Consider the following 16301-nt stretch of genomic DNA (forward strand, 5'->3'; position numbering starts at 1 on the left):
TGATAGTGGGAGGGAAAATGGAGAAAATTTTTGCCCAAGCAAAAATTTTCTCTCCTTCCTTCATCACGTTAGATGATGATGAGGATGAAGAAAAGGACAAATAATGAGCAATATTGAAAATGATGATAAAGGCTAATAGTGGAGAGATAAGGAGGAGGAGGAAAGATGGCGATGATTGAGTGAAAAAAGGTGTGCTTTTTGGCTGAATTCAAACATAAACGTAATAAAACTAATGATGATGATGATGATGATGATGATAGAACTAATAAAAATGTATAAAACTTGGAGTAATGGATGGTGAGATAAAGAGGTCGATGACCAGGTAAGGATTGATTATTGGTAATACCTTTTGTATTCAATGGGAAAAAATATGCGTTTCGAGTGTGCAAAATTGAGGCAACTTTTGTTTGCAGGTTACACTTTGAATGGTTAAAGTGTGAAACTTTGCAAAAATGAATAATGATTAAAAAGCCTGCAAGAAAAAAGGTTAACTGTTGACATTCATTATCCAATCAGATAATCAATTGATGTAAAAATTGAATCAGAGTCGAGTCTTAATTGGCCCTGGTTTGGGTCAATAAAAATTTTATCAACTACTTCACATTGAAAATGTATACCAATTATGAGTGAAGGTCTAGCTTTTGTTAAACAAATCAAAAATTGAACAGCATTATTTGACGGTCTTTTAGTTTACATTACCTTGAATTGGCGAAAAGACGATGTGACTTTCAGATATTGAGGTGATTCCAGATAAGATAAAGGTCAAGTTATAAACAACTTTTAATCAACACTCATGATTGTCATGGGTTGAATCTTGTTGCAATAAAAGCCGATGATGAAGAAACCTTTTAGTCAAGTTGACCCATTAGGTTTGACTTTTCAACAGTTGCTTTTGAAAGTCAACTTTTGTCTCAACTTTCAACTTATCCATTGATTCATTGAGTCAGGTTAGGTTTGGTTAGGTTAGGTAAGGTTAGGTTAAGATTTTTGTCATGAAATCCTTTTCTTTTCTCTGAATCATGAATGGTTATTGATTCCCTAAATTGTCCCATGATAATGATGAGAAAATCGTTGATTGGTAAAATTTGAAAAATTGACATTCTCTTAACCTTTTATCGTTTCTCAGCGATTCACATTTTGGATTCACTTGGCGGCTTTTTGCGTTCAACTTGGACTAGCACATTTGTTACAAAGCTTTTTACCTTGTTTCCGGTCTCATTGGCTATCATCTTAACTTGCAGCAGTTGATAATAATATTATTATTATTACCATTATCATTGAGAAATGGAAACATGCACAAGAGAAGAAAAAGAGGAAAAATATTTTTCTCTTTCTTTCTCTTCCTTCCTCCTCCTTTTCATCCTCCCAAATCTCCTCCTTTTTCTTCTTCTCCTCCTTCTTTTCCTCTTGGATTCTCCTCCTTACCGCTTCTACTCTCTTTCAACTCCTTCATTTTTCTTATTCTTTTCCTTCTTCTTCTTCATCTTCATTCTTCTTTCTTCTTCTTCTTGCTGACGCTATTCTTGTTTATGTTTATTGGATGGTCAATAAAATAGTTATAGGACCTGTTGTGAGGAAAGAGTAAAAGAAAGGGAAAACAGGAGAAGATAAGCAACTTTGTTGTCATGATGATAATGAAGATGATCATGGTGAGTGAGTGAGCAAGATGTTATAGGCTAAGTAGACCACGCAATTCAAGTAGGTGTGGAGTTAACAGGCTTTTTTCATCATGAAATAGCCAACAGAAAGTTGAACGTTGTGTATCAACCGATAAGAATCACAAGTTTGGGCAACCACACAAGAGACTTGATCTCAAGGTAAAAATGGGAAAAAAGGTTGAAAACGCGCAACAATGAATTTTGCAAAAATGGATTGAATCAATAATCATTGATAAAACGCATTTATTTTTAGTATTAATTTAATATTATTTATCATATTAACTTTTGTCTTTCTTGTTGTTGTTTTTCATCTTTGCGTGTTTTTTGTTTGCTTGGTTGCTTTTTGGTTGTCCTTTTGTGTCTTGTTTTTTTTTTCATTAAATATGCAGCTTTGGTTTGTTGTTGTTGTTAATGTTGTCGTTTTGGTGATTGATGCATGCATATTTATTGATGTGTTTTTTTTGAGTTTTGATAAGTGTTGTGGTGTTGTTGCAATCATTCAATGATTACCATCATGATGGTAGTGTTGGTATAGATGGTGATGGTGGTCATCATGCATCTGAACTTGGATCATTACTGTTGCTTGTATCATTATAAGTTAATGATAATGGTAAATTTGATGACATTGAAGGTGAATTTGAGGTTGATATTAATGATAATGCAGAATCATTGGCTGTAGCTGTTTGACTGTTTGAATTGATTGGACTGACACCACAACGTCTCATGTGCTTCTCCAGTGTTGAGGGCACCGAGAAAGGCATGTTACAAAAACGACATCGATAAACATCTTTACCTAACCTTCCATGGGTTTTCATGTGACGTGTTAACTTGGAAGATTGAGCACAAGCATAAGAACATAATTCACATTTGTAAGGTTTCTCCCCTGTATGCGATCTCCTATGGACCGTCAGGTTGGAACAGTTTTTGAAAACTTTACCACAAAATTCACAGGTATCATTGCGAGCTCGAGTATGACCCTCTTTGCTTCCCCGGCCACTACTAGCACCTCCTCCGCCACCACCGCCGCCGCCACCGCTGCTGCGACCATCAGTGATGGCTTTAACATCACTATTTCTACTTGCATTATTGCCACTGGCCTCACTGTTTCGTCCATCACTAACTCGACCCTCACTCAGTCTGCCCTCACTGTTTCTACCCTCACTGGAACCTCCTCCACCAGGACCGGTCGAGGAGCGTTCATTTGCATTTGCACTGAAAATATCTGACTGACTAGTAGAGTTAAGATTAACCTGTGAACCTCCCGATGCTGAGGCTCTCACCGAGGCTTGGGCAATGGCAGCAAGCAGGGAACTGTGATTCAAGGGCATTCGTAGGAGAGGATGAGTGGGTCCACCATAGGACCCAGAGAGAAAGGGTGACGAAAAGCCAGCGGCAGCAACCACTGCATTCAGTTGAGATGAGGGTAAAAGGTTGAGGGATGACGGTGAAGAGGGAGGTAAAAGGTTGAGAGGTGAGGGTGAGGAAGAGGGAAGCAGGTTGAGTGAAGAGGGCGATGAGGAGGAAAATGAATTAAAGTGACTTGGCAAGTGGCCACCATTGCCTCCGCCACCGCCACTGCCGTTGTTGCGATCTCCGTTGGCTGCTGCGGCTGCGGCTACTGCTGCGGCTACGGCAGCAGCAGAGGGAGATGTTGATGAAGATCCGGAGGAAGAGGAAGATGATGATTGCTGGTGGTGACCACTGCTGTTGATACTGTTGTGTCCAGTGGTTCCAGCTGAGGCCACAGAAGTGATAGCTCGTCCGTCGAGAGAAGGGAAAAGGGAAGAAAGTGAGTTTTCATTTTTATCAACATAAATCTTTATTCCATGAAGATTTTGAACATGTTGCACCAAGCTCCACGATGAGTTGAATATTTGTTTACAGGTATAACAGGTGACTGATATTGGTTCTGAAGATGAACAATGAAAAAAAGGAGAAACATTAACATAACATTCAACTTGGAAAAAAATTAAAAAGTTGATTGAAAATTCAATGGCAATTCACTGTTCAAGGCATCAAATAAAAGCGAGATAAGTTCATAATTGATGAAAAAGAGAAGAAACATAAAAAATTTTCAGAGTTGCTGGAATCAAAAAAAGGGTTGAAAGTTTCATCAGCATGGAAAAGGGTTTCCAAGAAAAGATTGACCAAAAAGATTTACTTTTTTTTCTCCATAAAGTGAGGAAAAAAAGTAACAAAAAAGTGTCCAAAGTCATTGGTTGTAAATTTTTTACAATCAGATGATGGATTCTTGAGCATATCCTGAAATTTGTTTCCAAACATCATGTTTTTCAATTTTTCATCCCTCAAAAGTAATAATACAAAATGATTGTGACTGAGGTTTTGTCACTGGTTAATACTATTGACAAGAAGCGAGAGCAAAAAATGAATAAAGGAAAGGAGAAGCAAAATGGTGAGTCAATGGATTCTCATCATGTCCATTAAACAAATCATGATGAGAGTGATGATGATCTTCATACAAGATGACATTTATAAAGCAAGAAGTAGTAAAGTTCAATATGTTTGAAAGAAGATTTTAAAGCGAGAAAATTTAAACATCAATCGATTACATTTACTGTAATATAATGGAAACAAGAGGCGAAAAGATGAAAGTGAAAATGAAAAAATTTTCATCATTCAACGGGAAAAGGATGAAGATGATAATGATGAGAGTGATAGTGAAAAGAAATAAAACTGCAAGATTGATGATAATTCAGAGGAAAAAAGATGTAAGGTGTAAATCTCGAGTTTAAATCCTCTGCGTCCTTCAGTCCATATTCATCTTTTTTTTCAATTGACTAAAAGATTCAGTTGGAACAAAAGGTTGAACAAAAAAAGGTAACTTTAAGTGAACAAGTTTGATAGAAATGATCATTTTATCTTTTTTTCTTGTTTTCATCATTTTTCTTCTTTGCACTCTTTTTGAAAAAAACTGACAAACAAAAAGTTAAAATGACAAGTTTTATTGGAAACGATTGAATATATAATACACCTGAACATCATGGGTAAAAGTAATTCAATAGATAGTCATGAAACTTGAAAAATATCGCAAAGCAAATTGGCAAGATTATCAGTTTATAATGAAAGGCAAAGGTTGACAAAGTGTAACATGAAAATATTGTTAAGTTGATAATGCAAATAGCAAGTTGGACAAGAAAGGTTGAACAAAGTCTGAATCTATAACAGGGACTGAATCAAGAACATGAAACAAACAAAAAATGAGTTTGACTCCATTACTAAATTACCTTTAATCATGCAAAATACAGTGGACGCTCAGAGCGAGTTGAATGTTTACTTTGACTTTATCAACATTAAAATGATCATCATTGATGACAAAAGCATTTTCAATTTGCAATTCTTATTTTCTCAGAGTTTCTGTGTGTTCCATGTTCATGTTTTGTTGCCAAAAATACCTATTACCATAATGCAAGAAAGTGAATGGAAAAAGATGAAAAATTGAAACTAAAGAGAGGACAAAGAGTAGCAAAATAAATTGTTTGCCTAACCAACAAATGTACAGAAAAAAAAGGTTGATAGTTTTTAACCAAAGGGCATAAAAAGAGTAAAAAACAAATCATTATTGGCCTTTTTATGCAAAAAAAGTACAACATCACGAGCAAGTTCGAGTAAAACATCGGTAAAAGGTTATTGTAATGGAGAGTAAAAATGATAATGATGATGATCAGGGTAAAGGAAAAAATAGGTGAACACTGATTTATAATGAAAGTAGAAAATGTGATAAAAAAGATAATCGACATTTCAATCTGTTCTTGATCGATTCAGTATTGGTCCATTTTCATCTCGCTCTTTCCTCTCTCCTAATTCAAGCTTTTTTTTACTGTCATCTTTTTGTTGGCGTAAAGAGCGGCAACCCGTGAAAAGTAAATTAGGTCATTCAGATGATTGAGTGACCGGGTTGAGAAGGGTTTGTGTTTTTTAATGCCTAACAAGCCAGTGATAACAGTACAAGAGGACAAGAAAGGGTCAGTTTTTTGTGTGTGTGTTTGTTTTGTACTGGACTGACCTTTGCACTATTGCTCTTGTGGCACACACACACACGCGTCCAGCTTTGTATTGTTGCATTTGTTTAAACCCTTCACCTCCTCCTTTTGCCAGTAAAGGGCACACAATGAAAGAGGTTATACAAAGAGTTGAAAGGTGAAGGGAATAAAGAGGCCCATTGATGGTCAGTTTACTGTTACTCTGTTTCCTGCTTTATTGGTCAACTTACTCTTTCACTCTCTCTTGTTATTGGCATCATTGGCCTACTTTTAACCAGTCAAGGGAAGGGATCAAAAGAGACTTGGCAATTGACAAAAATCTTTGGATCTTTGGGTCAGGTCAAGCGGACTTGGACATTTTGCCAATTATCATCGTTTTTTTTTGTATCTTTTTCATCTTACAAAAAAAGTCAACTTTGGCATCTTTTTTAAGATGAAAAATTTTGGCAAAGTTAACTGTAAGTGTAACAATTTTTTATTTACTCAAACTGTTTTACTCGTTCACTATTAAATGCAATTAAAAATCAATTGTGATCAAAATGATGAGGAATGTAAAAATGAAACAATGAAATTGATTGAAACATTGTCTTGTCTTTTAATGATTGACATTTTGTCAATTGAAATAATAAATATAAAACACAGAATAAAGGTCAGCTTGACCAAAGGTGGGCGGAAAAGATTGAAAATAAACTTTGAATTTGACTCTAAACCAAGGGTGGAAGTAAACAGTAAAGCATTTAAGCTTGATTAATTGTCAACAATATTAACTTTTAAACTCAAGGTAATCTGGTAACTTTCAAGTGACCAAAGCAATGAATAAATTAGCCGATTGAAGGTTAAAGTAAATTGGACAAAATGAAACAAAATGAGGGAAAAAGTTGAAAATTGAAAATACAATGTGAATAACCAAAGTTCAATGTAATCTTCAATTTCAATTTTTCACCTTTTTTATTGATACTTTTTTTCATATTGTTTCACAGCAACTTTCAAGCGAAACTTTTTTTTTCTGTCCAATATTTCAAACATGAAAGAGAGGAAAAAGCACCAACAAAAGGTAAATAATTGATATAAAGAAGGGAAAAATTGTTCTTGTAAATGTTCAGTCCTGTGATGATATTGGAGATGCTCCAATCGTCTAAACATTGACTCAGGACTTTTGAAATCTGAAAGGAGAAGAGGAAGATTTCAAGATTTGGAGAAGAGCATTTTTGCTTGAAGTAAAGTTTGCTTCACCATTGGTTTCCAAGAGAAAGAGAGTAAAAAAAGATGTAAAGATGAAGATGGTGATGCTGGTGATGAGGATGAGAAAGAGGCTTGCGGTAACCTAACCATAAATGGGCCTTAGCCAAGAAACATCCCGATTCCTCGAACCGGATATCTTTTCTTTCTTTTTTTGCACTTAGAAACCAATAGCGAAGATGCTTTACTTTTTCTTCTTCATCATCATCTTGCACATCTTCCTCTCACTCTCTCCCAGATTTATTTGGGGGAGTCCCCTAGTTCAAATGATCATACGTCATTCAACATAAATATGTATACAGATTATACTGGCCTTATATGTATTTAAGTCCCTCTTGCTTTCCCTTATGGTTTCATGGGGAAGAGAAATGAAGAGAGAGAGAATGGAAAAGAAAGAGAAGAGAAAGTGGGGAAAGTGAGAGAGAGGAATTAGTGCACATTGAGAGGCAAGAAGAGAGAGAGTAAAAAATATCCTTGAGGATAGCTTAAACTAAACCATTCTTGATGATGAGGAAACGGGTTGTGATAACGAAGACTCTCTGTGAATCAGTAAAGTAGGTTGTTAGGCAAAGCTTTTTTACTTTTTTTAGATGATAAATATGAACGTTTTTTTCCACTTTTTCATCTTCCTTCCTCTTCTCTCTTCTCTTCGCCAAAAAATGAGATCAGAATTATCATTCGCACAATGAAACTGCTGTTTTCAGATGTTGGATAACACCATTCAGGACAGCAAGGCCAGGCAGTCTTTTCCTTTCTTTCTGTTGGTTCTTTTTTTCCATCTTCATCTTTTTCCTTTCCTTTCTTATTCTCTTTTCGTCATCATCGTCACCTCATGTTCAATGAGCAATCGGTTTGGTTGAGCCAACAAAACTCCCTCATCATCACCTATTAAGGTGAACGAGATGAACATGATGATGAGTGGCGATGATGATGAATGCAAAAGACTGGATAGTTTTTGAGTGAAAAAAAAATCGCCCCACACAAAACACAATAATACAAGTGCAAGTGAAAAGACAAGTTCATGTTTCTCATTTTTATATGTGTGTGAGTGTGTAAAACAAATAAACACACAACAACGGCAACAGGCAAAAAAGTACAACAAAACCAAAAAAAATTGTAAATAATGAAAGTCAAAATAAAAACTCCTACTTGGCCATTAGATGACTCTTATTACTTAATCATAAACTTTTTTTTTGCTTTCCATCATTTTCATTCTTAATCATTGTCCTAAACATCATCATCATCGTCAGGGGAACACACATCAAACATTTTCAATTGGGTGGACCATTTTTCCCATTTTTACGATGATCTAAACGATGCCAGTTGATTGTTTATGGCAATGATTAGTTTTTTTTGATACTTTCATCGCCATCATATCATAATAAACTTGCTCATTTTTACCTTTATTAGTTATTGTGTTATTGCATTGTCCATTCAATTTAACAAAATACCAAAAAACTTGAAAGAGAGCCATGAGAGTGAGAGAGGAAAAGTTATCATGTTAATGATAATTGTCATGTTGAAGGCGAATAGAGTCTTTTTTTAAAGTAAAAATTGACCATTTAAAGTTATGTTTGGTTTTCATTCTTTCTCCTAATAAGGTTACCGGATGATGATGATGAGAAGGATGATGATAGGAATGATGAGGCGAAAAAAGAAAGTAAAGAGAGAGAGAAATGTTTATGGGTATAAAGCTCATTTTTCATGGTATATTGTAACCAGTAACTACGTTTTACTAACCGTGGTTACTGTCGGCTTTACACTCTCTGGATAGTTTCCAATGGACTCATTAGATAACTCACAGCGTCATCTATTATTTCAACTACGAATGTTGAACGAGCAAATGAGATGATGATGAGAGATGAGGAACGATTTAAATAGAACAGTAACTGTGTTATTTAAACAGAATGTTGACATTAAATTGTTTTAAGCAAATAGAGAAGCGAATGGTGAAAGGGAAAGAGAAGAGAGATGGAGATTCGAGAGAAATGCCATTGAAGAAGAGAATGGGAAGAAGAAAAAAAAGTAAAACGTAATAGAAATAAGACAGAAAAGAAAGAGAAGAGAAGAAAAAATTGGAGAGAAAAAAAAAGGCGAAAGAGAAAAAGAAATGACTTTTTGCTAACCTTGTATTAATGTATTGGTATAAGCATCAACAAGTTGCTTTTTTTCACCGGTCAAGGAGGGACTACGTAGACGATGTTGAGAACGATGATGATAATAAGATGATGGTGAAGATGAAGAGTATGTTATTGAGCCATTAGCATCTTTGGTTGAAAGATGATCAAGGTTAAAACAGCTTTTTTTAGATGAACAAATGTCACTTTGGCCACTGTTATCATTAAGATTACTAAGATTATTAATATTATTATTACTACTGAATTTTGAATTATGATGGAAATGGGGTGAAGAAAGTGGAGAATGATAAAGTGATGATGGTGATGAACGTTGTTGATGATGATTTTTACTGGGTAAAAGGTGTTGTCTTAATTTATGCCTATGTGAAGATGAGGTTAATGAGAGATTTGTTGTTGTTGCTGAGGAAGATAAATTCCGTTTCACCGAGGGTTTACACTCTCCATTTGAAGATGAAAATGGTGATGATCCTGATATGATTGGTGAATTGGGTTGACCTTCTGCTGATACTAATGCCAGATCCCAGGCTCTTGGCATGTCCAGTTCATCTTCGGCAACATCATCATCTTCCAAGTCTTCATCCAGAGAACGAGATGAAGAGTGAAGATTTTGAACAAGATTATGTTGATTAGAATGATGATGATGAGTAGAATTGTGTAAATGAGAAGAAGAAGAAGAAGAATGAAGATGATTATGATTTGTATTTGTTAATGTTGATCTTTCACCTCCAGTCCCATTATTGTTACCAGAAGAAGATGAGACTCGACGACAGGAACGAGGTTCTTTTAATTTACAAATTCCTTTATGGTCAATAAATTTAATTATATCAGATAAAGATAATTCCAATGAACATAAACCACACTTTAATGTATCCTGAAGGTAACCAGTGGATGGACAGGTAATCATGGGACTTTCTGGTCTCTCTGATGTTCTCATCAGATTCATCAAAGAGTTTCCTGTATTTGTTGGTGGTGATGATGATGAGCTGGTTAAATATTTGCTGCTACTATTATTATTATTATTATTATTAATAACATTATTATTATTATTATTATTACTTAGATTGGTGGGTTCACTTTTCCTATCAACATCTGGTCTCTCTGTATTTCTCATCATCATCAGAGAATTTATATTTGGTGAATATTTAGATGTCAGGGGTTCACTTTTCCTTGGAAGCTCAATATCCTCATCATCACCGATATCTTCACCAACACCGCTATTGTAGATATCATCGTCAACATCACCATTTTTGCATGTCTTGTGAAGATTTAAACAACTTGAAGAACAAAATTCACATTTAGTCCGTTTAGGTCGATATTGTTTCTGTCGAGGCATCCCACTTAAATGGTTTTGGTGTTGGTAATAATAAAGATAGAGATTAGATAGAAGAAGAAAAATTTTAAAAAGAAATCAAGATTAATTAATTAATAATACAATAATACAATGGAATAATATTTACTTCACAATTTAAATTATATATAATATAATATATATTTATATTTACTAATAAATGAATAATAATGATGATGCACGCGCCCGGGTTGAAAGCAGCGATCAAACTGCTAAACATTTACAAGTTACTGTTAACCCAGAGTCTCACTCTCTGTCTCTCTCTTTCAGTCTCACACTCACATTGAAACTCACTCTTCATTTGTTAACACGGCTTCCTAATGTAACTCCATCTATTGGTTGCAATGTTTAAACGCAAGTTGAGTAAGAACAAAAATGTGTGTTCAAGTGGACTTACTTTTTACTGTTGGTTAATTTCACTGGATAGTTTTAATTGGTAAAAGTTGAAAGGTCAAGACATGGCCACCATGGAAAAGGAAAGGATCAAAGGTAAAAAATCTGTAAGTAAATTAATGTTTTTTACAAAGTGTTTGCTTCAATTTTTTGGAAAGATCAGGTAAAGCTGACAGTTAAAGTATCACGTTATGGTATTAAATGTAAGTAAATATCTTTCTTTGGTCATTACCTTTTTTTAGATTGCTAATTGTTTGTCTAATTACTAACAGATCAAACCATATTTGAACATTTCTATTCATGAATTACGTAAATTCAAGAGATAACCTAAAGATCACCGGAAATTTTACTGTTGGTTTTTTTTGGTTTTTTAGGGAGAGGGGAATAAGTTAGCGGTTAAAAATGGCAATGGTGGTGATTGAAAGGTGAAAATGAGATTTCCTTTCGTCGCCATATTGACTAGACATGTGAAGCTTCTTTATTTATTAAAGGCAAGTTTAACCGTTTCTCTTGTCCACTTCAAAGCCTTTTCATTTTTATAAAATCCTTTCATTATCTAACTTTTTTATTTCTCTTCTTTTTCCAGTTTATTCAAGATGCAACCCGCTTTTAGCCGTTTAATAATCCAGCTAACTAAGGATTAACTATTGGATAAGATGTATGGATACTCTTTTACCCCTTTTTACAATTGTTTTGATGGATTTTGTTGTTTTCCCTCTTGCGCTTCTTTCTCTCTTCAATCTTTGGATCTGCTGATTTTCATTTGGTTTTTTTCCACTTATCGTATGTATTCAGCTATCCATGATAGCCATATTCAGGATCTTTTTTTTCTGAAAAAAAAACAAACTAGATTCATGTATATTTTAATCAAAGTGATCGTCTGTGTTGATTGTGAACCACATCTTTAACCATATTTAACCATTTACACCAAGTTCAACCTTGAAGCTGGAGTTAACTTAAGTGAATTCAAAGCCATAGTAAGCTTTCTTTCTCTTTCTCTTTTCTCTTTCTTTTCTTCTCTTGTTTTTTTTAATGCTACTTTACATCCATAATCATCATATTTTTATTTTTTTATTGAGTTTTGATGTGTATTGTGAGATGAGAGAAGAAAAAACGTTTTGTTTAACTGTTAAGCTAGTTTAATATCCGGAAATTGGATCAAGTTGAAAAGTTAAATTACACCAAATGAGACAGAAAATAAGTTGAACATCTCATATTCCAATGGCTATTTTCTGAGTAAATTTCATCCACTCTTCATTCTCATCATCTTCCAGTCTCTCTTCGCACTGTTTTTTCCCTCATTTTACTTCATCATCACTTCATGTTTACAGTTTCTCTTCTTCATCTTCTTTTCTCCAAGTTTGTTGTCATTAAGAGGTCGTTGATAGCATTTACTATTAATAGAAGCCATAATATGATGATAAAAAAAAGTCAATTAAAGTTGCCAACTTTGTATTTATACAATATACAATATTCAAATGCTAGTAAGCTTCAAACTAACCGTTTTAAATATATTAACATAGACTTACAAGTTTTTTTGTCTTTATTCAAAGTACTGGTCATCTAGAGTTTGTTGTTTTTTTTCATGTTCACTCATTTGTCATTTTTACTGTCCAAAAACAATTTAATATAACATTACAACAACAAACCTAATAATAAAGTTATTGTAAAGATTAGATGAGATTAACTTAGCTCAATGTCAATGGACAAAGTCAAATGAATAAAGCAAAATCTTGCACAGGATAAGTTGCAGTTTATTGGGAGAGTTATAAAGACAATTAAAGAGCAAAAAGAAAGATCAAGAAGAGAGAAGAAGAAGATGACAAGAAAGAGGGAAAAGAAAGAGGTCAAAGAGAGAAGAGGTTCGAGTTGGTGAAGAAGAAAAAAGAGGAAGAACGAGAAAAGTCCATTGATGGAAACAGATTCATGAGTTTTCTGTTGATGGCAACTTGTTTCATTTGTTCATTTTGAGGTTGATTCTGGTTAAGCTTAGGATTTCCTCTGTTAATTTCCTTCCCATTTTAATTATGGTAACGTCCAAAGATTGACAAACCATTATAACAATTAGATAACTCCATGATTATTCATCAATCTCTCATTCGTCATCATTTGATTATCACTCTCTCAAGAGTCCCATGAAGCTTATTTACTTCATCTAATCTGTCCTTTCCCTTGTTATTTCTTCTCTTTCTTCTCTTCATTCCTTTTCTGTCTATTCCATGTATCTCTTCTCCTTCATCTTCGTCTCTCTGACTATTTTTTTTCTTCTTTTTCAGTCTTGTTCTTCTTCCGTTTCCCTTTCCTGTTGGTTATTTATTCACATTACCCTGAATTGATCCTAACAAACCAGAGCCAGGAGATAATGATGCTGATTCCTATTTTGGTTTTCACCAGATAAAACAAACTTACCAAGCCCAATAACAACAGTTGATCAACAGTCTGTTTCCTATGAATTTACAGATAAAAACAACAGTTCACTTTCCATTGGTGTTTATATTATAATACTTGGTGGGCAAGAGTTGATTGTTTTCAAATGTCGTCATCAACCTCATCATCCTTTTTTTTTGCCATGGTATCAACATTTTCATCAATAACACTTATCTGTTTCAACATGATCATTTTGCTGTTGCTATCATCATCTCCATTGAAAGTCAGGTCCATAGACTTGGCAGCAATCTAAAGAGAGGCTGAAATTGAATAGACAGAGAAACACACAGAGACAGAGGGAGAGAGTCAACAGCTTAACAATCATATTGATTGTTCTAGCAATTAACATCAAGTAAATAAAGTGCAGTTAAAACGGAAACCAACCAAATAAAGAGTCAATTTGATCACCATCAGCATATAATAACACACATACAAACACACACACATATATATAAATGTCCTTACGACCTTTTGATGAGACAAGACTTGGCAGGAGAAAAAAAAAGTTGCAGCAAATTAATTAAAATGTAACATTTGTCAACTATTAGGTGAGTGTTGATTGTTACACTATTACAGTAAACAAACTGCTTACCTCTGTTTGGTCTTGAAGCGTCGTGTTTACCTGTTAACGAGTTGAAAAGATGAAAATGCTTCTAATTGTTATACTGACCATAATTGGTCAATGTTGAACCAGCTCTTGACTCGATGGAAACCACTGATTAAAAGATCAATTAGCATAGTTGTGATAAATTTCAAACCTCTATTCTGGTTTGATGTCAGTAATTTATATCAATATCAGTTATCATTAAGCAAACACTATGTTTACCTTCAATTATCATTTCACCCGCAACTTTTATTTTCATAACCATCATGAAAGAAAAGAGAGAGAAAATAATTATCAACTTATCATGATTATGTGAACAGATAAAATGTTTAATCATATTGTTGCGGTCAATCTCATGATTTAACTCAACAATTTTTATTTAATCACAAATCCAATTTAACCTTTAATTTTTTCTCTTTCAATAGATTAGCTTGGAATTATTCAACAAAGTTGTCGCCATTAACTTTTCCTGTGACACTCTTTTGGACCAGAATTGACGGAATAGGATCAATTACATTTGAATAATGCTCAGCAATTGAAAGCGCCTTCAATTATTTATCATGGATTCGCAGTTTTTTCATTCAAAGCCACCTTCGGTCATGAAAGTGCTTTAAAAAATGAATTTAATTTTGCAGATCGATTCTTTTCCACTGGTTCAGTTTGCTGTCCAATGATCATTTCAGAAGCAAAAATGGACCATTTCACCGATGTTTCAACTCCTTGATTAAGTTCAACATTTCATCAATTTGTTTACTTTAAATGAAGTAATCATGAAATGATCAAAACTAGAAAAAATGAGTTTTTCAGATTCTCTAAACTTTTTTTAAATTTGATAAAAAGAGGTTTAAATGTAAAAATGAATCTTTAGGTAATTATTGATTCCTAAGGATTGATTAATAATTGAATTAAAACTCATTTTTTCTAGTGATGATTGAAGTGAACTGGAAACATTAAAAATAAACAAATGTTAGATGAAAATGTGAAACGAAACTTTGCTTTTTCAAAGCTTACTTCCCTTTGAATAAGCTTTGCTTTTTAATTCACTGTGCTTACTGGACAGGGTCAGATGATAATGTAGATTGTGGGTGTGAAGGAAAAGTTAAAGAGTTGATGATGAATGGGAGGAGACAAGGTGGAGTGAAGGAGGTATTTACAGCTGAATAAGGTCAAACCTTATTGTGAATACAGAATAGGTGAATGGAAATGGTTTGCTTTGTTCATCTTCACCTTGCTTTTTCAAGACAAAAATTATATTTTCTACCTGTTGACAGGTTATTAGATTGCTCGTTGGACTATGTATTGATAGATATTATTATTCCTCTTGTTTTACATTTTACCTTTTTTTTCCTCATGATGATGATGATGATCGTCTTCAAGGTAAAATGGTTATGATAACATGATAGGAGTAAAAAATTGTTCAACTCACCATATTGCACAGTGCCATTGAACACTGTAATTAGAGTGAATGATAAGTGACTCTCAAGTGAGAGTTGCTTGTTATTTGTGTGTGTGTGTTGTATGCCTTTACTAGTGACTATTGGATTGTATCGGGTTGGCAATTTTTCTGGTCACCAATTTCATGGTTCACATGATGATGGTGAACACATTCAGAATAGTCAAGCCATTGATAATAATAATAGTCATAATAATAATGAAATCAATGAAAGAAACCAGAAACAAGTAGCAACAGGTTAAACTTACAAAGAAGTATTAATGTGATTCTCTCTCTCCTCTCTCTCTTTTTTTTCAGTCCGTTTTGCACATTACCAAGTTGTGCGTTGCTTTTGTTGTCTCCTTTTATTTTTCAGACTCGTTTCATTTCTTCTTTCAAAGATCAAGTCATTGAACAAGTTTAGCATTTTGGGTACACATTGGCTGTCTTCAATCTGTCGATAATCAGTTGCCCATAAAACAATTTACTGTAATTATCGGCAATCCAACAATTCTGATGCACACTTTTGACCAGAAAAGTTTTACTCAAATGATTTCAACCTTCTTCTTCATGCAAACAGTTCCGAGGCGATACATTGCCCAATTTAGGCTCATTTGGATGTCCTGTCATGTGCAAACTTAAAATTGTCGCTCATTCAAAACTACTCAACTTTTGAGCCAAAAATTTACTCAAAAATTTGCTCGATAAATATTGAAATTTTCAAACAAATTTGACAATCTTTATTACTGACAAAATTGTGAGAATCTTGATCAGAATTTGTTACGAAATTGAAAAGGATAATCACTAAATCTTACTGAAAATTAGATTCGATGCAAGTCTTTGGATATAAAATTTTCTGCTGATTTCAAAAATCAATTTCGATAATTCTGATACACTTTGATTAAAAGAGTTTAAAGTTGGTGCCATTTTTTCTTGTATGCCTAATCTAATGTTAAAAGTCATAACCGGCAAAATTTTTTGCGTTTACTTTGAGGGTTGACTAAATGAGACTGAGATCAAATTTTGATCATGCATCTGAAATGCTTCGATATTTCGATATT

At 33.9% G+C, this 16301-nt stretch overlaps 1 protein-coding gene and 1 long non-coding RNA gene across 10 annotated transcripts; one reads left to right on the forward strand and one right to left on the reverse strand.

The window, feature by feature from the left end:
• Positions 1-1872: 1872 nt before the first annotated feature.
• Positions 1873-11048, reverse strand: LOC107364961 (uncharacterized). Of its 5 annotated transcripts, XM_089269248.1 has the most exons (5): positions 11010-11048; positions 10782-10882; positions 10093-10373; positions 9025-9990; positions 1873-3567 (listed from the first exon to the last, which is right to left on the reverse strand). In XM_089269248.1, exons 3-5 carry the CDS (start codon positions 10367-10369, stop codon positions 2210-2212), a joined length of 2601 nt encoding a protein of 866 aa, XP_089125374.1. In that variant the 5' UTR covers positions 10370-10373; positions 10782-10882; positions 11010-11048; the 3' UTR covers positions 1873-2209. The 5 variants fall into 5 exon arrangements, with proteins under 5 accessions (XP_089125374.1, XP_089125373.1, XP_089125372.1 ...); XM_089269247.1 differs by having other exon boundaries at positions 9025-10373; XM_089269246.1 differs by lacking the exons at positions 10782-10882; positions 11010-11048 and adding an exon at positions 10494-10586 and having other exon boundaries at positions 9025-10373.
• Positions 10736-14343, forward strand: LOC107365031 (uncharacterized). 5 transcript variants are annotated; one of them, XR_016199874.1, is made up of 7 exons: positions 10749-10873; positions 10936-10980; positions 11152-11268; positions 11364-11560; positions 11651-11754; positions 13054-13752; positions 14234-14343. It is a non-coding gene; the product is annotated as an uncharacterized LOC107365031 (long non-coding RNA). The 5 variants fall into 5 exon arrangements; XR_016199875.1 differs by having other exon boundaries at positions 10760-10873; positions 10941-10980; XR_016199876.1 differs by lacking the exon at positions 10936-10980 and having other exon boundaries at positions 10736-10873.
• The last annotated feature ends 1958 nt before the right edge of the window (positions 14344-16301 follow it).

The sequence above is a fragment of the Tetranychus urticae genome, chromosome 3 (genome assembly GCF_039701765.1).
Source record: "Tetranychus urticae isolate SD_2017Ah chromosome 3, NJAU_TeUrti_SD_1.0, whole genome shotgun sequence".
Lineage (NCBI taxonomy): Eukaryota > Metazoa > Arthropoda > Arachnida > Trombidiformes > Tetranychidae > Tetranychus > Tetranychus urticae.

What these genes read in the sequence shown, in the direction of transcription:
- LOC107364961 (XM_089269247.1), bottom strand. Translation starts at nt 10,369, where the DNA reads ATGCCTCGACAGAAACAATATCGACCTAAACGGACTAAATGTGAATTT. An exon ending in TACCAATACATTAATACAAG is followed by an intron (nt 3,568 to 9,024) that starts GTTAGCAAAAAG and finishes GTTCATCTTCAG; the next exon opens with AACCAATATCAGTCACCTGT.